This window comes from Scyliorhinus torazame, chromosome 16 (genome assembly GCF_047496885.1).
Source record: "Scyliorhinus torazame isolate Kashiwa2021f chromosome 16, sScyTor2.1, whole genome shotgun sequence".
Lineage (NCBI taxonomy): Eukaryota > Metazoa > Chordata > Chondrichthyes > Carcharhiniformes > Scyliorhinidae > Scyliorhinus > Scyliorhinus torazame.
Window position 1 is genome coordinate 158,561,297 of NC_092722.1, and position 25,867 is coordinate 158,587,163.

The following is a 25,867-nucleotide window of genomic DNA, read 5'->3' on the forward strand; positions in this document are numbered from 1 at the left end:
ACCAAGAGGCTCCAAACGATAACATTACAATTATCTAAATCAATCTTATATTTTATAATTATTTATTCTTGATCAACTAATATTTGAATAATTATTTACACAGTTTTTTCAGAAGGTGAAACATCACCAGTATCAGGAAAGAAACTTTTGCATTTCGTTTCTGTTGTCAAATATTGAGGTATTTCTTGGAAATGATAATTCAAAAACTAGCCGTGTAAAACCTACAGTTTCCAAGCAAACTGTCAATAGAATTCATCATTCTTGGTTGATTAATCCAAGCACAAGGAACAGACCTGTACTTCTGCATCAGGCCTTGCAGAGAATGGAAGGCCTGAGCAGGGCAAATGTCTTCTGAGTATTTCTAACTTAAATGGACTGATTTTATCAAATTCAGTGGCCTCATGGACCAAAACATTCGGGAGGTTTGGTGCAGGCTACCAAGAGGCTCCAAATGATAACATTACAATTATCTAAATAAATCTTATATTTTAACATTATTTATTCTTGATCAACTAATATTTAATAATTAAGAACAATTTTTACAGCAGGTGACATGTCACCATTATCAGGTAAAGAAACGTTTTACATTCCTTGGGCGCAATTCTCCCATCGGGAGACTAAGGGCGAAATTCTCCGCCAACGGCGGGATGTCCGCCGACTGGCGCCAAAGCCGGCGCTAATCAGACGGGCATCGCGCCGGCCCAAAGGTGTGGAAGGCTCCGCATCTTTGGCGGCCTAGCCCCAACATTGAGGGGCTAGGCCGACGCCGGAGGGATTTCCGCCCCGCCAGCTGGCGGAAATGGCGTTTGTTTCCCCGCCAGCTGGCGCGGAAATGCGGCGCATGCGCGGGAGCGTCAGCGGCCGCTGTCAGTTTCCCAGTGAATGCACGGGAGCGTCAGCGGCCGCTGTCAGTTTCCCGCGCATGCGCAGTGGGGAGAGTCTCTTCCGCCTCCGCCATGGTGGAGGCCGTAGCGGAGGCGGAAGGGAAAGAGTGCCCCCACGGCACAGGCCCGCCGCGGATCGGTGGGCCCCGATCGCGGGCCAGGCCACCGTGGGGGCACCCCCCGGGGTCAGATCGCCCCGCACCCCCCGCCAGGACCCCGGAGCCCGCCCACGCCGCCTGGTCTCGCCGGTAAATACCAGGTTTGATTTACGTCGGCGGGACAGGCAATTTCTGGGCGGGACTTCGGCCCATCCGGGCCGGAGAATCCAGCGGGGGGCCTCGCCAACCGGCGTGGCCGGATTCCCGCCCCCGCCCAATCCCCGGGAGCGGAGACTTCGGCGGGGGCGGGATTCACGGCGGCCAACTGCCATTCTCCGACCCGGCGGGAGGTCGGAGAATGACGCCCCTCATCTCTTGTTAAACGTTGAGGTACATCCTGCAAATGATAATTCGACAACTAGCAGTGTGAAACTTACAGTTATTAAAGAATCTGTCAATAGATTTCATCATTCTTGGTTGATTAATCCAAGCTCGAGGAACAGACTTGTCCTTCAGCATCGGGCCTTGCAGAGAATGGAAGGCCTGAGCAGGGCAAATATCTTCTGATTATTTCTAATTTACATGGGCTGAATTTATCAAATTCAGTGGCCTTATGGACCAACACATTGGGGAGGTTTGGTGCAGGCTACCAAGTGGCTCCAAATGAAAACAATACAATTATTAAAATCAATCCTAATTTTATCATTATTTATTCTTGATCAACTAATATTTGAATAATTATTTACACAGATTTTTCAGAAGATGAAGCATCACCAGTATCAGGTAAAGAAACGTTTTACATTCCGCTTCTCTTGTCAAACATTGATGTACTTCTTGGAAATGATAATTCGACAACTAGCAGTGAAAAACCTACAGTTTCCAAGCAATCTGTGATTAGAATACATCATTCTTGGTTGATTAATCTAAACTCGAGGAACAGACCAGTATTCAGCATCAGGCCTTGCAAAGAATGGAAGGCCTGAGCAGGGCAAATGTCTTCTGAGTATTTCTAACTTACATGGGCTGAATTTAACAAATTCAGTGGCCTTATGGACCAACACATTGGGGAGGTTTGGTGCAGGCTACCAAGTGGCTCCAAATGAAAACAATACAATTATTGAAATCAATCCTATATTTTATCATTATTTATTCTTGATCAACTAATATTTGAATAATTATTTACACAGTTTTTTCAGAAGATGAAAGATCACCAGTATCAGGTAAAGAAACGTTTTACATTCCGTTTCTCTTGTTAAACGTTGAGGTACATCCTGGAAATGATAATTCGACAACTAGCAGTGTAAAACCTACAGTTTCCAAGCAATCTGTCAATAGAATTCATCATTCTTGGTTGATTAATCCAAGCTCGAGGAACAGACCTGTTCTTCGGCATCAGGCCTTGCAGAGAATGGATGGCCTGAGCAGGGCAAATGTCTTCTGATTATTTCTAACTTACATGGGCTGAATTTATCAAATTCAGTGGCCTTATGGACCAACACATTGGGGAGAATTGGTGCAGGCTACCAAGAGGCTCCAAATGATAACATTACAATTATCTAAATCAATCTTATATTTTAACATTATTTATCATTGATCAACTAATATTTGAATAATTATTTACACATTTATTTCAGCAGGTGACACATCACCACTATCAGGTAAAGAAAAGTTTTACATTCATTGGGCGAAATTCTCCGGTATCGGCGCGATGTCCGCCGACTGGCGCCCAAAATGGCGCAAATCAGTCGGGCATCGTGCCGTCCCAAAGGTGCGGAATGCTCCACATCTTGGGGGGCCGAGCCCCAACCTTAAGGGGCTAGGCCCGCGCCGGACGAATTTCCGCCCCGCCAGCTGGCGGAAAAGGCCTTTGGTGCCCAGCCAGCTGGCGCGGAAATGACATCTCCGGGCAGCGCATGCGCGGGAGCGTTAGCGGCCGCTGACGACATTCCCGCACATGCGCAGTGGAGGGAGTCTCTTCCGCCTCCGCCATGGTGGAGACCGTGGCGAAGGCGGAAGGGAAAGAGTGCCCCCACGACACAGGCCCGCCCGTGGATCGGTGGGCCCCGATTGCGGGCCAGGCCACCGTGGGGCCACCCCCCGGGGCCAGACCGCCCCGTGCCCCCCCCAGGACCCCGGAGCCCGCCCACGCCGCCTTGTCCCGCCGGTGAGGTAGGTGGTTTAATCTACGCCGGCGGGACAGGCATTTTAGCGGCGGGACTTCAGCCCATGCGGGCCGGAGAATCTCGGGGGAGGGCCCGACAACCGGTGCGGCGCGATTCCCGCCCCCGCCTAATACCCGGTGCCGGAGAATTTGTCAAATGTTGAGGTACTTCATGGATAATTAGACAACTAGCAGTGTAAAACTTTCAGTTCCAAAGGAATCTGTCAACAGATTTCATCATTCTTGGTTGATTAACCAAAGCTCGAGGAACAGACCAGTATTCGGCATCAGGCCTTGCAAAGAATGTAAGGCCTGAGCAGGGCAAATGTCGTCTGAGTATTTCTGACTTACATTGGCTGAATTTATCAAATTCAGTGGCCTTATGGACCAAAACATTGGGGAGGTTTGGTGCAGGCTACCAAGTGGCTCCAAATGATAACATTACAATTATCTAAATCAGTCTTATATTTTAACATTATTTATTCTTGATCAACTAATATTTTAATAATTATGGACAATTTTATCAGCAGGTGACACATCACCACTATCAGGTAAAGAAACGTTTTACATTCCTCATCTCTTGTTAAACGTTGAGGTACATCCTGTAAATGTGAATTTGGCAAATCGCAGTGTAAAACCTGCAGTTATTAAAGAATCTGTCAATAGAATTCATCGTTCTTGGTTGATTAATCCAAGCTCGAGGAACAGACCTGTACTTCAGCATCAGGCCTTGCAAAGAATGGAAGGCCTGAGCAGGGCAAATGCCTTCTGAGTATTTATAACCTACATGGGCTGAATTTAACAAATTCAGTGGCCTTATGGACCAACACATTGGGGAGAATTGGTGCAGGCTACCAAGAGGCTCCAAATGATAATATTACAATTATCTAAATCAATCTTATATTTTATAATTATTTATTCTTGATCAACTAATATTTGAATAATTATTTACACAGTTTTTTCAGAAGGTGAAACATCACCAGTATCAGGAAAGAAACTTTTACATTCCGCTTCTCTTGTCAAATATTGAGGTATTTCTTGGAAATGATAATTCAAAAACTAGCCGTGTAAAACCTACAGTTTCCAAGCAAACTGTCAATAGATTTCATCATTCTTGGTTGATTAATCCAAGCACGAGGAACAGACCTGTACTTCGGCATCAGGCCTTGCAAGAGTGGATGGCCTGAGCAGGGCAAATGTCGTCTGAGTATTTCTGACTTACATGGGCTGAATTTATGAAATTCAGTCGCCTTATGGACCAACACATTGGGGAGGTTTGGTGCAGGCTACCAAGAGGCTCCAAATGATAACATTACAATGATCTAAATAAATCTTATATTTTAACATTATTTACTCTAGATCAACTAATATTTAATAATTAAGAACAATTTTTGCAGCAGGTGACACGTCACCATTATCAGGTAAAGAAACGTTTTACATTCCTTAGGCGCAATTCTCCCATTGGGAGACGAAGGGCGTCATTCTCCGACCCCCCGCCGGGTCGGAGAATGGCCGTTGGCCGCCGTGAATCCCGCCCCCGCCGAAGTCTCCGAAGGGAGAAAAGTCGGCGGGGCGTTAATGGCGCCGCTGCCGCGGAGAATGTCACGGGTCTGCGCAAGGCAGCCGATTTTCGGCCTGCCGATATTCTCCCTTCCGGATGGGCCGAAGTCCCGTCGACGTGATGACCGTTCACGTCGACGTGAATCAAACCTCCTTTTCATCGGCGTGACCCGGTGCTCCAGGCTCACGCCGACCAGCGAGGAGGTGAGTGACGGCCTGGGGGGTTGGCTCTGGGCAGGAAATGGCGTGGCCGCAGACTGATTGCCTGAGGAGAGGTGTGTCTCGGCTTGTGTGTGTGTGCGGCGGGGGGGGGGGGGGGGGTGGTTAGAGTAGGCTGGGCTCCGGGGGAGTGCCGGGAGGGGGTCCGTGCCGGGGTGGAGGTTGGGGGTTTTGGAGGGGGTCCGTGCCGGGGTGGAGGTTGGGGTGGTCCGTGCTGGGGTGGAGGTTGGGGGTTGGGGAGGGGGTCCGTGCCGGGGTGGAGGTTGGGGAGGGGGTCCGTGCCGGGGTGGAGGTTGGGGAGGGGGTCCGTGCCGGGGTGGAGGTTGGGGAGGGGGTCCGTGCTGGGGTGGAGGTTGGGGGGGGTCCGTGCTGGGGTGGAGGTTGGGGGTTGGGGAGGGGGTCCGTGCCGGGGTGGAGGTTGGGGAGGGGGTCCGTGCCGGGGTGGAGGTTGGGGAGGGGGTCCGTGCCGGGGTGGAGGTTGGGGAGGGGGTCCGTGCCGGGGTGGAGGTTGGGGAGGGGGTCCGTGCCGGGGTGGAGGTTGGGGGGGGGTCCGTGCTGGGGTGGAGGTTGGGGGGGGTCCGTGCTGGGGTGGAGGTTGGGGTTTGTGGAGGGGGTCCGTGCCGGGGTGGAGGTTGGGGGGGGGTCCGTGCCGGGGTGGAGGTTGGGGGGGGGTCCGTGCTGGGGTGGAGGTTGGGGGGGGGTCCGTGCTGGGGTGGAGGTTGGGGGGGGGTCCGTGCTGGGGTGGGTGTTGGGGAGGGGGTCCGTGCCGGGGTGGAGGTTGGGGGGGGGGGGGGGGTCCGTGCCGGGGTGGGTGATGGGAGGGCAAATGAGTTGGTCCACCTGGCCAGGTGCCAGCCTCCAACAGTTGGACCCATGCGGTCCATGCCACCTGGCTGGGGGGAGGAGGGGATATGGGCAATGATGACATGTCGTCGTTCCCCTCCCCCCCACCAGGCCGTCATGTTTTCAGACCATCCAGCGATGTTGGCCGCCGTGGTCGCAGCCGCTCATGTCTATGTTGCCCTGGATGAGGAGGAGGAGGAGGAGGAGGAGGAGGAGGAGCGTGCCAGAGAGGCGGCGCAGGCTGCCGCAGAGGGGCAGGCGGCAGCCGCCCAGGCTGGAGGGACACCTGACCGACAGGACGAGGAGGGGGAGGAGGACGTCGCGGCCCCACGGCAACGGAGGCACCCGAGGGCGCCCCGTGTGTACCGGCCCCGGCAGTCATACCAGGACCTCACGGACCGTGAATGCAGGAGGAGACTCCGGATGAGCCGGGAAACCGTGGCACACATCTGCCACCTGCTGGCACACCTGTCACCGCGTGGCACTGGCGGGGGACACCCTCTCCCCGTGTCCGTCAAGGTTACGGTGGCCCTGAACTTTTATGCAACGGGGTCATTCTAGGCACCGAGTGGGGACCTGTCCGGCATATCGCAGACATCGGTGCATCGGTGCATCCGGGCAGTGACAGATGCCCTTTATGCCATGGCGCACCGCTACATCCGCTTCCCCGTGGACAGGGCCAGCCAAGATGCCCGGGCCGTGGGCTTCTCTGCCGTTGCCGGGTTCCCCATGGTCCAGGGCGCGATCGATGGGATGCACGTCGCCGTGCGGCCACCTGCAGATAACAGGGCCGTGTTCACTAATAGGAAGGGGACCTATTCGATGTACGTACAGGTGGTCTGCGACCACCGCATGATGATCCTGCACGTCTGCGCCCGTCACCCAGGCAGTGTACACGACTCATTCGTGTTGTCGCGGTCATCCATCCCCGGCATGTACGAGGGACGCCATCCCCGGCTGAGGGGCTGGTTGCTGGGCGACAGGGGCTACCCATTGCGATCGTGGCTGATGACGCCTATACGGAGGCCACGCAATGAGGCGGAGAACCGTTACAATGATGCCCATGTAGCGACAAGGGGAGTGATCGAGAGGTGCTTTGGCGTGCTGAAGATGCGTTTCAGGTGCCTGGACCTCTCTGGGGGCGCCCTCCAGTATCGGTCAGATAGGGTCGGCCGCATCATTGTGGTGTGCTGCGTCCTGCACAACATAGCCCAGCAGAGGGGCGATGTGCCGCAGGCAGAGGAGGGCGGAGTGGAGGAGCAGCAGGAAGAGGCCCAGTCCTCCCCAGATGAGGGGGATGGGGGCAATGGTCAGGGCAGACGGGGTAGACACAGACGGGTGGCTGTCCACCGTTACCGGCTGGCCCAGCGGGCACGGGACAGACTGATAGACGCCCGCTTCACTGACTAGATGGGCGTGGGAATCGGGTAGTATGGCCACAGACCGCACACCATGACAACAGCCGACCACCCACACCCCCCACCCATCCACCCACCCAGCACCCTCACCCCCCTCCCCAACCCCACACACCCCACCCGCATGCACACCCACTCCCAATTGCCGATCCACCTGCGGCACAACGGGCTGGGCTCACACAGTTGCGGGTGGACGCGTGTCTATTGCAGGCCATGGAGGATGATGACAACCCGCCCTGCGGTGAGCTCCTGGCTCTACATCGTTGGACTATGTCTGACCCATGGCCACAGTACCACCATCCACCCGGACCATCCCTGCATGCGGCTGTGACACTGCAGCGCACGGTCCCGTCCTCTGCCCGGGGGATGTTGATGGCGGCCCAGGGGGAAGGGGGCAGACTCACCTGGGGCTGAGGTAAGACCACCCCTCACACACACACTTGCGCTCAACGTACATGACACCCCCGCACACTTTGGACAGAGCACAAAGGCAGCTTCGGTAGGTGTAACATTGACTTTAATAACCAAAGGAGTTCATGCACGTGCCCTAGCGCCTAAAACTCATCTGTGCCCTGCACCCGTGCCAACTTACTCAGTGTCTAATTGTTTGGCCTTACGGGCCCTTTGACTACGTCTACGTGGTTCCCCAGACGGTACAGCAGAACTGGAGGTGGACTCCTGTGATTCCTGCCCTCTGACACTGGATCCCTTTGGCGGCCGTTTCCTGGGGCATCCTGGCCTAGATGGGCCAGGCTGCGGCCCGGGCGACTGGGATGGCGAGCTGCCAGCCTGTCCTGCCCGTTGCCCACCCGATGCACCTGGGACGGAAGGGGGGGAGTCCGAGGTGTCGCGGTGTACCGGGACCTCCCCTACAGAGGGAGCCGGGACGGACCACACCACCTCCTCCTCCCTCGGGGTGCCCGATGGCCCCCAGGCCTCTACATGGGTGGGGGATGCGAACGGACTGGCCATCCGACGCGCCCCCGACATCTGCCGCTGCAAGTCCTGGAGGCCCGTGCTGGTATCGACAGGGGTCTGCAGGTTTGCAGCCATGGAGCCCAGGGGGTTGTCGAACCCTGTCTGCGACAGTGCGACGCCAGCTCGCACATGGCCACTGGCGCCGATGCCCTCAGCGATGGCCTGCTGAGACTGGGCCATGGCCTGCTGAGACTGGGCCATGGCCTGCAGAGACTGGGCCATGGCCTGCAGAGACTGGGCTATGGCCTGCTGAGACTGGGCCATGGCCTGCTGAGACTGGGCTATGGCGTTGAGCGCCTCTGCCATCTGGCGCTGGCACTGGCTCATGGCCTCCTGTGAGAGGGCAGCCATTTCCTGGGCCACAGACGCCGCCTGCACGGAAGGCCCCAGGCCTCGCAAACCGTTCCCCATGTCTGACACCGTCGCACCCATTGCCTCCACCGCGGACGCCACCCATGCGGTGTCAGCCTGGGTGGCACGCATGACCGGGACCACTCCCAGCTCCTGGACGCGGGTGGACTCCTCCACCTGCGACCGCAGCCGCCGCAAGCCACCCGTCACCCTATTCGCTCGTCTCCGTGTCGGTGGTTGCATCGGATCTATGTGTGGGTGTGGGAACTGCAGGAACCCGGGATCCATCTGGGCGGCAGATGTTCGCTTGGCCTGGGCTGCCCTCCGACCGCCCGGTCCCTCTGCTGCTCCTACCTCCACCTGCTGTACCGGGACGGCTGTGTTGTGCGCACCAGTGAGTGTACCAGACGCCTCATCACTAAAGTGCCCAACCGTGGTGAGTGTTTCTGCGATGGTGGAGGGTGTTGGTGACAGCAGTGGCGTTGTGTCGTGCTCTTCGTCCCACTCTGAGTCCATGGCACTTTGGGGTGGGGGTTCGTCTCCACCCATCCACTCTGAGTCACTGTCCGGTATTTCGTCTTCCCGGGTAGGGGTGTCCTGGGTAGTGCTGTCCCGGGTAGTGCTGTCCCGGGTAGTGCTGTCCCGGGTAGTGCTGTCCCGGGTAGTGGTGTCCCGGGTAGGGGTGTCCTGGGTAGTGGTGTCCCGGGTAGGGGTGTCCTGGATAGTGGTGTCCTGGGTAGTGGTGTCCTGGCTCGGATGTGACGGGGGCCTGTGGCTGCCCCCCTCATCGCTGGGTGGTCGTTCCCGCACGTGACGGGGGTGTCGTCTCCCTGTTGCTCCAGGTCTCTCCGTCTCCCGTGGTCTCCGAGGGGCATCCTGCGGGCGTCGCATGCTGGAGGGTTCGGGTCTCTCCGTCTCCCGTGGTCTCCGAGGGGCATCCTGCGGGCGTCGCATGCTGGAGGGTTCGGGTCTCTCCGTCTCCCGTGGTCTCCGAGGGGCATCCTGCGGGCGTCGCATGCTGGAGGGTTCGGGTCTCTCCGTCTCCCGTGGTCTCCGAGGGGCATCCTGCGGGCGTCGCATGCTGGAGGGTTCGGGTCTCTCCGTCTCCCGTGGTCTCCGAGGGGCATCCTGCGGGCGTCGCATGCTGGAGGGTACGGGTCTCTCCGTCTCCCGTGGTGTGCGAGGGGCATCCTGCGGGCGTCGCATGCTGGAGGGTGCGGGTCTCTCCGTCTCCCGTGGTCTCCGAGGGGCATCCTGCGGGCGGTCTGCATCTGCGGGGATGGGTGCCTGGACGTTTGGTCCTGCGATACACAATGAAGCATGCATGGTTAGACATCAGGCAGTGATCAGGTGATACGGGAGAGTGGGATATAGGGGAGGGGGGATATGGGGACGGGCTGTTGGTGGCTCACTTGCTCGTGGGGCCCCGACCTCTGCATCAGCAACCTCCCGGTCCTCAGGTCCGCCAGCCAGTTCCAGGGCCCTTTCCTCGTGTACGGTCAGTGGCCTCTCATCAGCGGGCCCTCCTCCAGTCCTCACATGCTCCCTATTGTTGTGTGTGCGCTTCTCCTGTGGGGGGGGGGGGTGGTGGCAGGGGTAAAAGGCAACAGTGTTAGGCAGGTATATGAATGCACGCCATCGGTTGCGCGTGCATTGCAGAGGTTAAGGTTAGGGCTGGATTCACTTGGGGATATGGGGGATATGGGGGAGGGGGGGGATATGGGGGAGGGGGGATATGGGGGATATGGGGGAGGGGGGATATGGGGGATATGGGGGAGGGGGAAATATGGGGGATATGGTGGAGGGGGGATATGGGGGATATGGGGGAGGGGGGATATGGGGGATATGGGGGAGGGGGGGATATGGGGGAGGGGGGATATGGGGGAGGGGGGATAGGGTCGGCCGCATCATTGTGGTGTGCTGCGTCCTGCACAACATAACCCAGCAGAGGGGCGATGTGCCGCAGGCAGAGGAGGGCGGACTGGAGGAGCAGCAGGAAGAGGCACAGTCCTCCCCAGATGAGGGGGATGGGGGTAATGGTCAGGGCAGACGGGTTAGACACAGGCGCACCCATTGCCTCCACCGTGGACGCCACCCGTGCGGTGTCAGCTTGGGTGGCACGCATGACCGGCTCCACTCCCAGTTCCTGGACGCGTGTGGACTCCTCCGCCTGCGACTGCAGCCGCCGCAAGCCGCCCGTCACCCTCTTCGCTCGTCTCCGGGTCGGTGGTTGCATCGGATCTATGTGTGGGTGTGGTAACTCCAGGAACCCGGGATCCATCTGGGCAGCAGATGTTCACTTGGGCTGGGCTGCCCTCCGACCGCCCGGCCCCTCTGCTGCTCCTACCTCCACCTGCTGTACCGGGACGGCTGTGTTGTGCGCACCAGTGAGTGTACCAGACGCCTCATCACTAAAGTGCCCAACCGAGGTGATTGTTTCTGCGATGGTGGAGGGTGTTGGTGACAGCAGTGGCGTTGTGTCGTGCTCTTCGTCCAACTCTGAGTCCATGGCACTTTGGGGTGGGGGTTCGTCTCCACCCATCCACTCTGTGTCACTGTCCGGTATTTCGTCTTCCTGGGTAGTGCTGTCCCGGGTAGGGGTGTCCTGGGCAGTGCTGTCCCGGGTAGTGGTGTCCCGGGTAGTGGTGTCCCGGGTAGTGGTGTCCTGGGTAGTGGCGTCCTGGGTAGTGGTGTCCTGGGTAGTGGTGTCCTGGGTAGTGGTGTCCTGGGTAGTGGTGTCCTGGCTCGGATGTGACGGGGGCCTATGGCTGCCCCCCTCGTCGCTGGGTGGTCGCTCCCGCACGTGACGGGGGTGTCGTCTCCCTGTTGCTCCAGGTCTCTCCGTCTCCCGTGGCCTCCGAGGGGCATCCTGCGGGCGTCGCATGCTGGAGGGTGCGGGTCTCTCCATCTCCCGTGGTGTGCGAGGGGCATCCTGCGGGCGTCGCATGCTGGAGGGTCCGGGTCTCTCCGTCTCCCGTATCCTCCGAGGGGCATCCTGCGGGCGGTCTGCATCTGCGGGGATGGGTGCCTGGACATTTGGTCCTGCGATACACAATGAAGCATGCATGGTTAGACATCAGGCAGTGATCAGGTGATATGGGGGAGGGGGATATAGGGGAGGGGGGATATGAGGACGGGCTGTCGGAGGCTCACTTGCTACTACGCCCCCGACCTCTGCATCAGCAACCTCCCGGTCCTCAGGTCCGCCAGCCAGTTCCAGGGCCCTTTCCTCGTGTTCGTTCAGTGGCCTCTCATCAGCGGGGCCTCCTCCAGTCCTCACATGCTCCCTATTGTTGTGTGCGCGCATGCCATCGGTTGTGCGTGCATTGCAGAGATTAAGGTTAGGGCTGGATTCACTTGGGGATATGGGGAGGGGGGATATGGGGGATATGGGGGTGGGGGGGATATGGGGGAGGGGGGATATGGGGGATATGGGGGAGGGGGGATATGGGGGAGGGGGGATATGGGGAGGGGGGATATGGGGGTTATGGAGAGGGGGATATGGGGAGGGGGATATGGGGGAGGGGGGATATGAGGGAGGGGGGATATGGGGGATGGGGGGGATATGGGGAGGAGGGATATGGGGGAGGGGGGATATGGGGGAGGGGAGATATGGGGGATATGGGGGAGGGGGGATATGGGTAGGGGGGATACGGGGATACGAGGGAGGGGGGATATGGGGAGGGGGGATGTGGGGGAGGGGGGGATATGGGGTGGGGGGATATGGGGGATATGGGGGAGGGGGGATATGGGGAGGGGGGTTATGGGGGATATGGGGGAGGGGAGATATGGGGGATATGGGGGAGGGGGGATATGGGGTATCGGGGGGAGGGGGGATATGGGGAGGGGGATATGGGGAGGGGGGATATGGGGGTGGGGGGATTTGGGGAGGGGGATATGGGGGAGGGGGGGATATGGGGAGGCTCACCCTGCCTGCTCTGACGAGGTTGTTCACCTTCTTGTGGCACTGGGTGCCTGTCCGTGGTGTCAGGGCTGCAGCGGTGACGGCCTCTGCCACTTCCCTCCACTGTGGCGTTGCGCAACTCTGCGGCCGTGCCCGGGATACAGGGCGCCCCTCCTCTGCTCCACCGCGTCCAGTAGCGCCTCCACACCCCGTGACTCGAACCGCGGGGCTGAGCGGCGGCCAGCCATCCAGTCGGGTGTTGCGGTCGGGTGTTCCGGTCGGGTGGGGGTGAGCAGCGTGGCCTTATGAGCCGTCACGCCGTGTGCCGCGTATGACGCCGCACGGCGTGAACCACTGCGCAAGCGCGGATCCCGTTACGTCGCTGCTAGCCCATTTCGGGCCGGAGACTTTCGACCCATTTTTCCGACGTGACGCAAGTCGGATTTGCGCCGATAATGGAGAATTTTGCCCCTGCTGCCGGAGTGAAAACCGGAGTGTTTAACTCCGGCGTCGGAGGCCGCTCCCAGCCCCCTATTATCCCGTCCCCGGGAGGCGAGTAGCAGCGTTGTGTCATTTACCAAAGCTCGAGGAACAGACCAGTATTCGGCATTTGGCCTTGCAGAGAATGGAAGGCCTGAGCAGGGCAAATGCCTTCTGAGTATTTCTAACCTACATGGGCTGAATTTATCAAATTCAGTGGCCTTATGGACCAACACATTGGGGAGAATAGGTGCAGGCTACCAAGAGGCTCCAAATGATAACATTACAATTATCTAAATCAATCTTATATTTTATAATTGTTTATTCTTGATCAACCAATATTTGAATAATTATTTACACACTTTTTTCAGAAGGTGAAACATCACCAGTATCAGGTAAAGAAACGTTTTACATTCCGTTTCTCTTGTCAAACGTTGAGGTACATCCTGGAAATGATAATTCGACAACTAGCAGTGTAAAACCTACAGTTTCCAAGCAATCTGTCAATAGAATTCATCATTCTTGGTTGATTAATCCAAGCTCGAGGAACAGACCTGTTCTTCTGCATCAGGCCTTGCAGAGAATGGATGGCCTGAGCAGGGCAAATGTCTTCTGATTATTTCTAACTTACATGGGCTGAATTTATCAAATTCAGTGGCCTTATGGACCAACACATTGGGGAGAATTGGTGCAGGCTACCAAGAGGCTCCAAATGATAACATTACAATTATCTAAATCAATCTCATATTTTAACATTATTTATCATTGATCAACTAATATTTGAATAATTATTTACACATTTATTTCAGCAGGTGACACATCACCACTACCAGGTAAAGAAAAGTTTTACATTCATTGGGCGAAATTCTCCGGTATCGGCGCGATGTCCGCCGACTGGCGCCCAAAATGGCGCAAATCAGTCGGGCATCGTGCCGTCCCAAAGGTGCGGAATGCTCCACATCTTGGGGGGCCGAGCCCCAACCTTAAGGGGCTAGGCCCGCGCCGGACGAATTTCCGCCCCGCCAGCTGGCGGAAAAGGCCTTTGGTGCCCAGCCAGCTGGCGCGGAAATGACATCTCCGGGCAGCGCATGCGCGGGAGCGTTAGCAGCCGCTGACGACATTCCCGCACATGCGCAGTGGAGGGAGTCTCTTCCGCCTCCGCCATGGTGGAGACCGTGGCGAAGGCGGAAGGGAAAGAGTGCCCCCACGACACAGGCCCGCCCGTGGATGGGTGGGCCCCGATTGCGGGCCAGGCCACCGTGGGGCCACCCCCCGGGGCCAGACCGCCCCGCCCCCCCCAGGACCCCGGAACCCGCCCGCGCCGCCTTGTCCCGCCGGTGAGGTAGGTGGTTTAATCTACGCCGGCGGGACAGGCATTTTAGCGGCGGGACTTCAGCTCATGCGGGCCGGAGAATCTCGGGGGGGGGGGCCCGACAACCGGTGCGGCGCGATTCCCGCCCCCGCCTAATACCCGGTGCCGGAGAATTCGGCAACCGGCGGGGGCGGGATTCACGCCAGCCCCCGGCGATTCTCCGACCCTCGCCCCTTATCTTTTGTCAAATGTTGAGGTACTTCATGGATAATTAGACAACTAGCAGTGTAAAACTTTCAGTTCCAAAGGAATCTGTCAACAGATTTCATCATTCTTGGTTGATTAACCAAAGCTCGAGGAACAGACCAGTATTCGGCATCAGGCCTTGCAAAGAATGGAAGGCCTGAGCAGGGCAAATGTCGTCTGAGTATTTCTGACTTACATTGGCTGAATTTATCAAATTCAGTGGCCTTATGGACCAAAACATTGGGGAGGTTTGGTGCAGGCTATCAAGTGGCTCCAAATGATAACATTACCATTATCTAAATCAGTCTTATATTTTAACATTATTTATTCTTGATCAACTAATATTTTAATAATTATGGACAATTTTATCAGCAGGTGACACATCACCACTATCAGGTAAAGAAACGTTTTACATTCCTCATCTCTTGTTAAACGTTGAGGTACATCCTGTAAATGTGAATTTGGCAAATAGCAGTGTAAAACCTGCAGTTATTAAAGAATCTGTCAATAGAATTCAGCATTCTTGGTTGATTAATCCAAGCTCGAGGAACAGACCTGTACTTCAGCATCAGGCCTTGCAAAGAATGGAAGGCCTGAGCAGGGCAAATGCCTTCTGAGTATTTATAACCTACATGGGCTGAATTTAACAAATTCAGTGGCCTTATGGACCAACACATTGGGGAGAATTGGTGCAGGCTACCAAGAGGCTCCAAATGATAACATTACAATCATCTAAATCAATCTTATATTTTATAATTATTTATTCTTGATCAACTCATATTTGAATAATTATTTACACAGTTTTTTCAGAAGGTGAAACATCACCAGTATCAGGAAAGAAACTTTTACATTCCGCTTCTCTTGTCAAATATTGAGGTATTTCTTGGAAATTATAATTCAAAAACTAGCCGTGTAAAACCTACAGTTTCCAAGCAAACTGTCAATAGATTTCATCATTCTTGGTTGATTAATCCAAGCACGAGGAACAGACCTGTACTTCGGCATCAGGCCTTGCAAGAGTGGATGGCCTGAGCAGGGCAAATGTCGTCTGAGTATTTCTAACCTACATGGGCTGAATTTATGAAATTCAGTCGCCTTATGGACCAACACATTGGGGAGGTTTGGTGCAGGCTACCAAGAGGCTCCAAATGATAACATTACAATGATCTAAATAAATCTTATATTTTAACATTATTTACTCTAGATCAACTAATATTTAATAATTAAGAACAATTTTTGCAGCAGGTGACACGTCACCATTATCAGGTAAAGAAACGTTTTACATTCCTTAGGCGCAATTCTCCCATTGGGAGACTAAGTCCTGGGGCGTCACTCTCCGACCCCCCAGAGGGTCGGAGAATGGCCGTTGGCCGCCGTGAATCCCGCCCTCGCCAGTTGCCGAAGTCTCCGAAGGGAGAAAAGTCGGCGGGGGCGTTAATGTCGCCGCTGCCGTCGGAGAATGTCACGGGTCTGCGCAAGGGAGCCGATTTTCGGCCTGCCGATATTCTCCCTTCCGGATGGGCCGAAGTCCCATCGACGTGATGACCGTTCACGTCGATGTGAATTAAACCTCCTTTTCATCGGCGTGACCCTGTGCTCCAGGTTCACGCCGACCAGCGTGGTGGTGAGTGACGGCCTGGGGGGTTGGCTCTGGGCAGGCGATGGCGTGGCCGCAGTCTGAATGCGTGAGGAGAGGTGTGTCTCGGGTTGGGTGTGTGTGTGTGGCGGCGGGGGGGGGGGGGTGGTTAGAGTAGGCTGGGCTCCGGGGGAGTGCCGGGAGGGGGTCCGTGCCGTGGTGGAGGTTGGGGGGGGGGTCCGTGCCGGGGTGGAGGTTGGGGGGGGGTCCATGCCGGGGTGGAGGTTGGGGGGGATCCGTGCCGGGGGTGGAGGTTGGGGGGGGATCCGTGCCGGGGTGGAGGTTGGGGGGTGGTCCGTGCCGGGGTGGAGGTTGGGGGGGGTCCGTGCCGGGGTGGAGGTTGGGGTGGGGTCCGTGCCGGGGAGGGGGATGCGAGGGCAAGTGAGTTGGTACACCTGGCCAGGTGCCAGCCTCCAACAGTTGGACCCATGCGGTCCATGCCACCTGGCTGGGGGGAGGAGGGGGTATGGGCAATGATGACATGTCGTCGTTCCCCTCCCCCCCCCACCAGGCCGTCATGTTTTCCGATCATCCAGCCATGTTGGCCGCCGTGGCGGCAGCCGCTCATGTCTATGTTGCCCTGGATGAGGAGGAGGAGGAGGAGGAGCGTGCCAGAGAGGCGGCGCATGCTGCCGCAGAGGGACAGGCGGCAGCCGCCCAGGCTGGAGGGACACCTGACCGACAGGACGAGGAGGGGGAGGAGGACGTCGCGGGCCCACGGCAACGGAGGCACCCGAGGGCGCCCCGTGTGTACCGGCCCCGGCAGTCATACCAGGACCTCACGGACCGGGAATGCAGGAGGAGACTCCGGATGAGGCGGGAAACCGTGGCACACATCTGCCACCTGCTGGCACACCTGTCACCGCGTGGCACTGGCGGGGGACACCCTCTCCCCGTGTCCGTCAAGGTTACGGTGGCCCTGAGCTTTTATGCAACGGGGTCATTCCAGGCACCAAGTGGGGACCTGTCCGGCATATCGCAGACATCGGTGCATCCGGGCAGTGACAGATGCCCTATATGCCATGGCGCACCGCTACATCCGCTTCCACGTGGACCGGGCCAGCCAAGATGCCCGGGCCGTGGGCTTCTCTGCCGTGGCCGGGTTCCCCATGGTCCAGGGCGCGATCGATGGGGTGCACGTCGCCGTGCGGCCACCTGCAGATAACAGGGCCGTGTTCACCAAAAGGAAGGGGACCTATTCGATGAACATACAGGTGGTCTGCGACCACCGCATGATGATCCTGCACGTCTGCGCCCGTTACCCAGGCAGTGTACACGACTCATACGTGTTGTCGCGGTCATCCATCCCCGGCATGTACGAGGGACGCCACCCCCGGCTGAGGGGCTGGTTGCTGGGCGACAGGGGCTACCCATTGCGATCGTGGCTGATGACGCCTATACGGAGGCCACGCAATGAGGCGGAGAACCGCTACAATGATGCCCATGTAGCGACAAGGGGAGTGATAGAGAGGTGCTTTGGCGTGCTGAAGGTGCGTTTCAGGTGCCTGGACCTCTCTGGGGGCGCCCTCCAGTATCGGTCAGATAGGGTCGGCCGCATCATTGTGGTGTGCTGCGTCCTGCACAACATAGCCCAGCAGAGGGGCGATGTGCCGCAGGCAGAGGAGGGCGGACTGGAGGAGCAGCAGGAAGAGGCGCAGTCCTCCCCAGATGAGAGGGATGGGGGTAATGGTCAGGGCAGACGGGGTAGACACAGGCGGGTGGCTGTCCACCGTTACCGGCTGGCCCAGCGGGCACGGGACAGACTGATAGCCGCCCACTTCACTGACTAGATGGGCGTGGGAATCGGGTAGTATGGCCACAGACCGCACACCATGGCAACAGCCGACCACCCACACCCCCCACCCATCCACCCACCCAGCACCCTCACCCCCCTCCCCAACCCCACCCACCCCACCCGCATGCACACCAGCCCCCCCCCCATTGCCAATCCACCTGCGGCACAACGGGCCGGGCTCACACAGTTGCGGGTGGACGCGTGTCTATTGCAGGCCATGGAGGATGATGACAACCCGCCCTGCGGTGAGCTCCTGGCTCTACATCGTTGGACTATGTCTGACCCATGGCCACAGTACCACCATCCTCCCGGACCATCCCTGCATGCGGCTGTGACACTGCAGCGCACAATCCCGTCCTCTGCCCGGGGGGATGTTGATGGCGGCCCAGGGGGAACGGGGCAGACTCACTTGGGGCTGAGGTAAGACCACCCCTCACACACACACTTGCGCTCAACGTACATGACACCCCTGCACGCTTTGGACAGAGCACAAAGGCAGCTTCTGTAGGTGTAACATTGACTTTAATAACCAAAGGCGTTCATGCACGTGCCCTAGCCCCTAAAACTCATCTGTGCCCTGCACCCGTGCCAACTTACTCAGTGTCTAATTGTTTGTCCTTACGGGCCCTTTGACTACGTCTACGTTGTTCCCCAGACGGTACAGCAGAACTGGAGGTGGACTCCTGTGATTCCTGCCCTCTGACACTGGATCCCTTTGGCGGCCGTTTCCTGGGGCGTCCTGGCCTAGATGGGCCAGGCTGCGGCCCGGGCGACTGGGATGGCGAGCTGCCAGCCTGTCCTGCCCGTTGCCCACCCGATGCACCTGGGACGGAAGGGGGGGGGAGTCTGAGGTGTCGCGGTGTACCGGGGACCTCCCCTACAGGGGGAGCCGGGGACGGACCACACCACCTCCTCCTCCCTCGGGGTGCCCGATGGCCCCCAGGCCTCTACATGGGTGGGGATGCGAACGGACTGGCCATCCGACGCCCCCCCGACATCTGTCGCTGCCAGTCCTGGAGGCCCGTGCTGGTATCGACAGGGGTCTGCAGGTTTGCAGCCATGGAGCCCAGGGGGTTGGCAAACCCTGTCTGTGACAGTGCGACGCCGGCTCGCACATGGCCACTGGCGCCGATGCCCTCAGCGATGGCCTGCAGAGACTGGGCCATGGCCTGCTGAGACTGGGCCATGGCCTGCTGAGACTGGGCCATGGCCTGCAGAGACTGGGCTATGGCGTTGAGCGCCTCTGCCATCTGGTGCTGGCACTGGCTCATGTCCTGTGAGAGGGCAGCCATTTCCTGGGCCACAGACGCCGCCTGCACGGAAAGCCCCAGGCCTCGCAAACCGTTCCACATGTCTGACACCGTCGCACCCATTGCCTCCACTGTGGACGCCACCCGTGCGGTGTCAGCTTGGGTGGCACGCATGACCGGCACCACTCCCAGCTCCTGGACGCGGGTGGACTCCTCCACCTGCGACTGCAGCCGCCGCAAGCCGCCCGTCACCCTCTTCGCTCGTCTCCGGGTCGGTGGTTGCATCGGATCTATGTGTGGGTGTGGTAACTGCAGGAACCCGGGATCCATCTGGGCGGCAGATGTTCGCTTGGGCTGGGCTGCCCTCCGACCGCCCGGCCCCTCTGCTGCTCCTACCTCCACCTGCTGTACCGGGACGGCTGTGTTGTGCGCACCAGTGAGTGTACCAGACGCCTCATCACTAAAGTGCCCATCCGAGGTGAGTGTTTCTGTGATGGTGGAGGGTGTTGGTGACAGCAGTGGCGTTGTGTCGTGCTCTTCGTCCAACTCTGAGTCCATGGCACTTTGGGATGGGGGTTCGTCTCCACCCATCCACTCTGTGTCACTGTCCGGTATTTCGTCTTCCTGGGTAGTGCTGTCCCGGGTAGGGGTGTCCTGGGCAGTGCTGTCCCGGGTAGTGGTGTCCCGGGTAGTGGTATCCCGGGTAGTGGTGTCCCGGGTAGTGGTGTCCTGGGTAGTGGCGTCCTGGGTAGTGGTGTCCTGGGTAGTGGTGTCCTGGGTAGTGGTTTCCTGGGTAGTGGTGTCCTGGCTCGGATGGGACGGGGTCCTATGGCTGCCCCTCTCGTCGCTGGGTGGTCGCTCCCGCACGTGACAGGGGTGTCATCTCCCTGTTGCTCCAGGTCTCTCCGTCTCCCGGGGCATCCTGCGGGCGTCGCATGCTGGAGAGTGCGGGTCTCTCCATCTCCCGTGGTGTGCGAGGGGCATCCTGCGGGCGTCGCATGCTGGAGGGTGCAGGTCTCTCCGTCTCCCGTGGTGTGCGAGGGGCATCCTGCGGGCGTCGCATGCTGGCGGGTGCGGGTCTCTCCGTCTCCCGTGGTGTGCGAGGGGCATCCTGCGGGCGTCGCATGCTGGAGGGTCCGGGTCTCCCGTATCCTCCGAGGGGCATCCTGCGGGCGGTCTGCATTAGCGGGGATGGGTGCCTGGACGTTTGGTCCTGCGATACACAATGAAGCATGCATGGTTAGACATCAGGCAGTGATCAGGTGATATGGGGGAGGGGGATATAGGGGAGGGGGGATATGGGGACGGGCTGTCGGTGGCTCACTTGCTACTACGCCCCCGACCTCTGCATCAGCAACCTCCCGGTCCTCAGGTCCGCCAGCCAGTTCCAGGGCCCTTTCCTCGTGTTCGGTCAGTGGCCTCTCATCAGCGGGGCCTCCTCCAGTCCTCACATGCTCCCTATTGTTGTGTGCGCGCTTATCCTGTGGGGGGGGGGGGGGTGGCAGGGGTAAAAGGCAACACTGTTTGGCAGGTATATGAATGCATGCCATTGGTTATGCGTGCATTGCAGAGGTTAAGGTTAGGGCTGGATTCACTTGGGGATATGGGGGATATGGGGGAGGGGGGATATGGGGGTGGGGGGGATATGGGGGAGGGGGATATGGGAGATATGGGGGAGGGGGGATATGGGGGAGGGGGGATTTGGGGGAGGGGGGATATGGGGAGGGGGGATATGGGGGTTATGGAGAGGGGGGATATGGGGGAGGGGGGATATGGGGGAGGGGGGATATGGGGGAGGGGGGATATGGGGGAGGGGGGATATGAGGGAGGGGGGATATGGGGGATATGGGTGAGGGGGGATATGGGGAGGGGGGATATGGGGGAGGGGGGATATGGGGGAGGGGGGATATGGGGGATGTGGGGAGGGGGGATACGGGGGATATGAGGGAGGGGGTATATGGGGGATATGGGGGAGGGGAGATATGGGGGAGGGGGGATATGGGGGAGGGGGGGTTAATGGGGGATATGGGGGAGGGGGGATATGGGGGTTATGGAGAGGGGGGATATGGGGGAGGGGGGATATGGGGGAGGGGGGATATGGGGGAGGGGGGATATGGGGGAGGGGGGATATGAGGGAGGGGGAATATGGGGGATATGGGTGGAGGGGGTATATGGGGTATATGGGGGAGGGGGGATATGGGGAGAGGGGATATTGGGGAGGGGGGATATGGGGGAGAGGGGATATGGGGGAGGGGGGGATATGGGGAGGCTCACCCTGCCTGCTCTGACGAGGTCGTTCACCTTCTTGTGGCACTGGGTGCCTGTCCGTGGTGTCAGGGCTGCAGCGGTGACGGCCTCTGCCACTTCCCTCCACAGACGCCGGCTGTGGCGTTGCGCAACTCTGCGGCCGTGCCCGGGATACATGGCGTCCCTCCTCTGCTCCACCGCGTCCAGGAGCGCCTCCACACCCCGTGACTCGAACCTCGGGGCTGAGCGGCGGCCAGCCATCCAGTCGGGTGTTGCGGTCGGGTGTTCCGGTCGGGTGGGTGTGAGCAGCGCGGCCTTATGAGCCGTCACGCCGTGTGCCGCGTATGACGCAGCACGGCGTGAACCACTGCGCAAGCGCGGATCCCTTTACGTCGCTGCTAGCCCATTTCGGGCCGGAGACTTTCGACCCATTTTTCCGACGTGACGCAAGTCGGATTTGCGCCGATAACGGAGAATTTCGCCCCTGATGCCGGAGTGAAAATCGGAGTGTTTCACTCCGGCGTCGGAGGCCGCTCCCAGCCCCCTATTATCCCGTCCCCGGGGGGCGAGTAGCAGCGTTGTGTCATTTACCAAAGCTCGAGGAACAGACCAGTATTCGGCATTTGGCCTTGCAGAGAATGGAAGGCCTGAGCAGGGCAAATGCCTTCTGAGTATTTCTAACCTACATGGGCTGAATTTATCAAATTCAGTGGCCTTATGGACCAACACATTGGGGAGAATTGGTGCAGGCTACCAAGAGGCTCCAAATGATAACATTACAATTATCTAAATCAATCTTATATTTTATAATTATTTATTCTTGATCAACCAATATTTGAATAATTATTTACACACTTTTTTCAGAAGGTGAAACATCACCAGTATCAGGTAAAGAAACGTTTTACATTCCGTTTCTCTTGTCAAACATTGAGGTACTTCTTGGAAATTATAATTCAAAAACTAGCAGTATAAAACCTACAGGGGCGAAATTCTCCGGAAACGGCACGATGTCCGCCAACTGGCGTCCAAAACGGCGCAAATCAGTCGGGCATCGTGCCGCCCTAAAGGTTGGGAATGCTCTACATCTTTGGGGGCCAAGCCCCAACCTTAAGGGGCTAGGCCCGCGCCGGACGAATTTCCGCCCCGCCAGCTGGCACGGAAATGACATCTCCGGGCAGCGCATGCGCGGGAGCGTTAGCGGCTCGCTGACGACATTCCCGCGCATGCGCAGTGGAGGGAGTCTCTACCGCCTCCGCCATGGTGGAGACCATGGCGAAGGCGGAAGGGAAAGAGTGCCCCCACGGCACAGGCCCGCCCGTGGATCGGTGGGCCCCGATCGCGGGCCAGGCCACCGTGGGTGCACCCCCCCGGGGCCAGATCGCCCCGTGACCCCCCAGGACCCGGGAGCCCGCCCGCGCCACCTTGTCCCGCCGGTGAGGTAGGTGGTTTAATCTACGCTGGCGGGACAGGCATTTTAGCGGCGGGACTTCGGCTCATGCGGGCCGGAGAATCTCGGGGGAGGGCCCGACAACTGGCGCGGCGCGATTCCCGCCAGCCCCCGGCGATTCTCCGACCCGGCGGGCGGGGTCGGAGAATCTCGCCCCTTTTGTCAAATGTTGAAGTACTCCATGGATTATTCGAGAACTAGCAGTGTAAAACTTTCAGTTCCAAAGGAATCTGTCAACAGATTTCATCATTCTTGGTGATTAACCAAAGCTCGAGGAACAGACCAGTATTCAGCATCAGGCCTTGCAAAGAATGTAAGGTCTGAGCAGGGCAAATGTTGTCTGAGTATTTCTGATTTACATTGGCTGAATTTATCAAATTCAGTGGCCTTATGGACCAAAAATTGGGGAGGTTTGGTGCAGGCTACCAAGTGGCTCGAAATGATAACATTACAATTATCTAAATCAGTCTTATATTTTAACATTATTCATTCTTGATCAACTAATATTTTAATAATTATGTACAATTTTATCAACAGGTGACACATCACCACTATCAGGTAAAGAAGCGTTTTACATTCCGTGGGCGAAATTCTCCGGAAAAGGCGCGATGTCCGCCGACTGGCGCCCAAATCGGCGCCAATCAGACGGGCATCGCGCCGCCCCAAAGGTGCGGAATGCTCCGCATCTTTGGGGGCCGAGCCCCAACATTGAGGGGCTAGGCCGACGCCGGAGGAATTTCCGCCCCGCCAGCTGGCGGAAACGGCCTTTGTTGCCCGCCAGCTGCCGCGGAAATGACATCTCCGGGCGGCGCATGCGCGGGAGCGTCAGCGGCCGCTGACAGTTTCCCACGCATGCGCAGTGGAGGGAGTCTCTTCCACCTCCGCCATGGTGGAGACCGTGGCGGAAGGGAAAGAGTGCCCACACGGCAAAGGCCCGCCCGCGGATCGGTGGGCCCCGATCACGGGCCAGGCCACCGTGGGGGCAACCCCCAGGGCCAGATCGCCCCGCGCCCCACCCCGGACCCCGGTGCCCGCCTGCGCCGCCTTGTCCCGCCGGTAAGGTAGGTGGTTTAATCTACGCCGGCGGGACAGGCATCTTAGCGGCGGGACTTCAGCCCATCCGGGCCGGAGAATCGCGGGGGGGGACCCGCCAACCGGCGCGGCGCGATTCCCGCCCCCGCCGAATATACGGTGGTGGAGAATTCGGCAACCGGCGGGGGCGGGTTTCACGCCCCAGTTTCCAAGCATTCTGTCAATAGAATTCATCATTCTAGGTTGTTAACCCAAGCTCGAGGAACAGACCAGTCCCTCGGCATCAGGCCTTGCAGAGAATGGAAGGTCTGAGCAGGGCAAATATCTTCTGATTATTTCTTTTTTTTTTTATTAAATATTTTATTAAAAGTTTTTGGTCAACCAACACAGTACATTGTGCATCCTTCACACAATATTATAACAACACAAATAACAATGACCTATTTTACAAACAAAAAATGAATAAATAATAAATAACAAAAATGAAAACCAGCCCTAATTGGCAACTGCCCTGTCACAAGTAACTTCTGATTATTTCTAATTTACATGGGCTGAATTTATCAAATTCAGTGGTCTTCTGGACCAAAACATTGGGGAGGTTTGGTGCAGGCTACCAAGAGGCTCCAAATAATAACAATACAATTGTCTAAATCAATCTTATATTTTATAATTATTCATTCTTGATTAACTCATATTTGCATAATTATTTACACACTTTTTTCAGAAGATGAAACATCACCAGTATCAGGTAAAGAAACGTTTTACATTCCGTTTCTCTTGTCAAACATTGAGGTACTTCTTGGAAATGATAATTCGACAACTAGCAGTGAAACACCTACAGTTTCCAAGCAATCTGTCAATAGAATTCATCATTCTTGGTTGATTAATCCAAGCTCGAGGAACAGACCTGTACTTCGGCATCAGGCCTTGCAGAGAATGGAAGGCCTGAGCAGGGCAAATGTCTTCTGCATATTTCTAACTTAAATGGACTGAATTTATTGAATTCAGTGGCCTCATCGACCAAAACATTGTTGAGGTTTGGTGCAGGCTACCAAGAGGCTCCAAAATATAACTGTTATAACCTGCCTACTTACCATTGGCTGGGGACTAATGACTATCCCACAATTCTGTGGGAGTATGAGCTTCCCCAATGAGGGGGGCGGAGAAACCACTAGTAAACTCCGAATATAAATAAAGCTGGCCAGTTCAGGAACCAGCAGGAACGTGTATGTAGCAAGGGATGTTACTGCTACTGTTATGTATATATGTTATAGTAAATAAATGTTATTACTTTGTATCCTTAAAACGCATGCTGAATTCTTCGTGGCCCTTACAAAAATAACATTACAATTATCTCAATAAATCTTATATTTTACCGTTATTTATTATTGATCAACATGGCAGATGGAGTTTAATTTAGATAAATGTGAGGTGATGCATTTTGGCAGATCGAATCAGGCCAGGACCTACTCAGTTAATGGTATGGCGTTGGGGAGAGTTATAGAACAAAGAGATCTAGGAGTACAGGTTCATAGCTCCTTGAAGGTGGAGTCGCAGGTGGACAGGGTGGTGAAGAAGGCATTCGGCATGCTTGGTTTCATTGGTCAGAACATTGAATATAGGAGTTGGGACGTCTTGTTGAAGTTGTACAAGACATTGGTACGGCCACACTTGGAATACTGTGTGCAGTTCTGGTCACCCTATTATAGAAAGGATATTATTAAACTAGAAAGAGTGCAGAAAAGATTTACTAGGATGTTGCCGGGACTTGATGGTTTGAGTTATAAGGAGAGGCTGGATAGACTGGGACTTTTTTCCCTGGAGCGTAGGAGGCTTAGGGGTGATCTTATAGAGGTCTATAAAATAATGAGGGGCATAGATAAGGTAGATAGTCAACATCTTTTCCCAAAGGTAGGGGAGTCTAAAACTAGAGGGCATAGGTTTAAGGTGAGAGGGGAGAGATTCAGAAGGGCCCAGAGGGGCAATTTCTTCACTCAGAGGGTAGTGAG

The 25,867-nt window shown here is 56.9% G+C and overlaps 2 protein-coding genes and 1 long non-coding RNA gene across 4 annotated transcripts in view; all 3 read left to right on the top strand.

Annotated features, from left to right (window-relative positions):
* The window catches only part of LOC140392310 (scavenger receptor cysteine-rich domain-containing protein DMBT1-like), a 53,595-nt gene extending 53,240 nt beyond the window's left edge, over positions 1–355 (top strand). The window contains exon 11 of the mRNA XM_072477627.1: positions 104–355. Coding sequence (XP_072333728.1) covers positions 104–355 — 252 coding nt within the window. The remainder of the gene's footprint in view (positions 1–103) is intronic.
* A 1,374-nt stretch (positions 356–1,729) lies between these two features.
* Positions 1,730–2,642, top strand: LOC140392445 (uncharacterized). Of its 2 annotated transcripts, none has more exons than XR_011935359.1 (3): positions 1,730–1,765; positions 2,170–2,202; positions 2,617–2,642. It is a non-coding gene; the product is annotated as an uncharacterized lncRNA (long non-coding RNA). The 2 variants fall into 2 exon arrangements; XR_011935360.1 differs by having other exon boundaries at positions 2,620–2,640.
* A 10,629-nt stretch (positions 2,643–13,271) lies between these two features.
* LOC140393168 (cubilin-like) overlaps positions 13,272–25,867 on the top strand; it is a 367,012-nt gene continuing 354,416 nt past the window's right edge. Inside the window, exons 1-5 of the mRNA XM_072479292.1 lie at positions 13,272–13,288; positions 14,827–14,847; positions 22,244–22,267; positions 23,364–23,384; positions 24,583–24,606. The gene's annotated coding sequence lies outside the window, so the exon portion shown is untranslated. The remainder of the gene's footprint in view (positions 13,289–14,826; positions 14,848–22,243; positions 22,268–23,363; positions 23,385–24,582; positions 24,607–25,867) is intronic.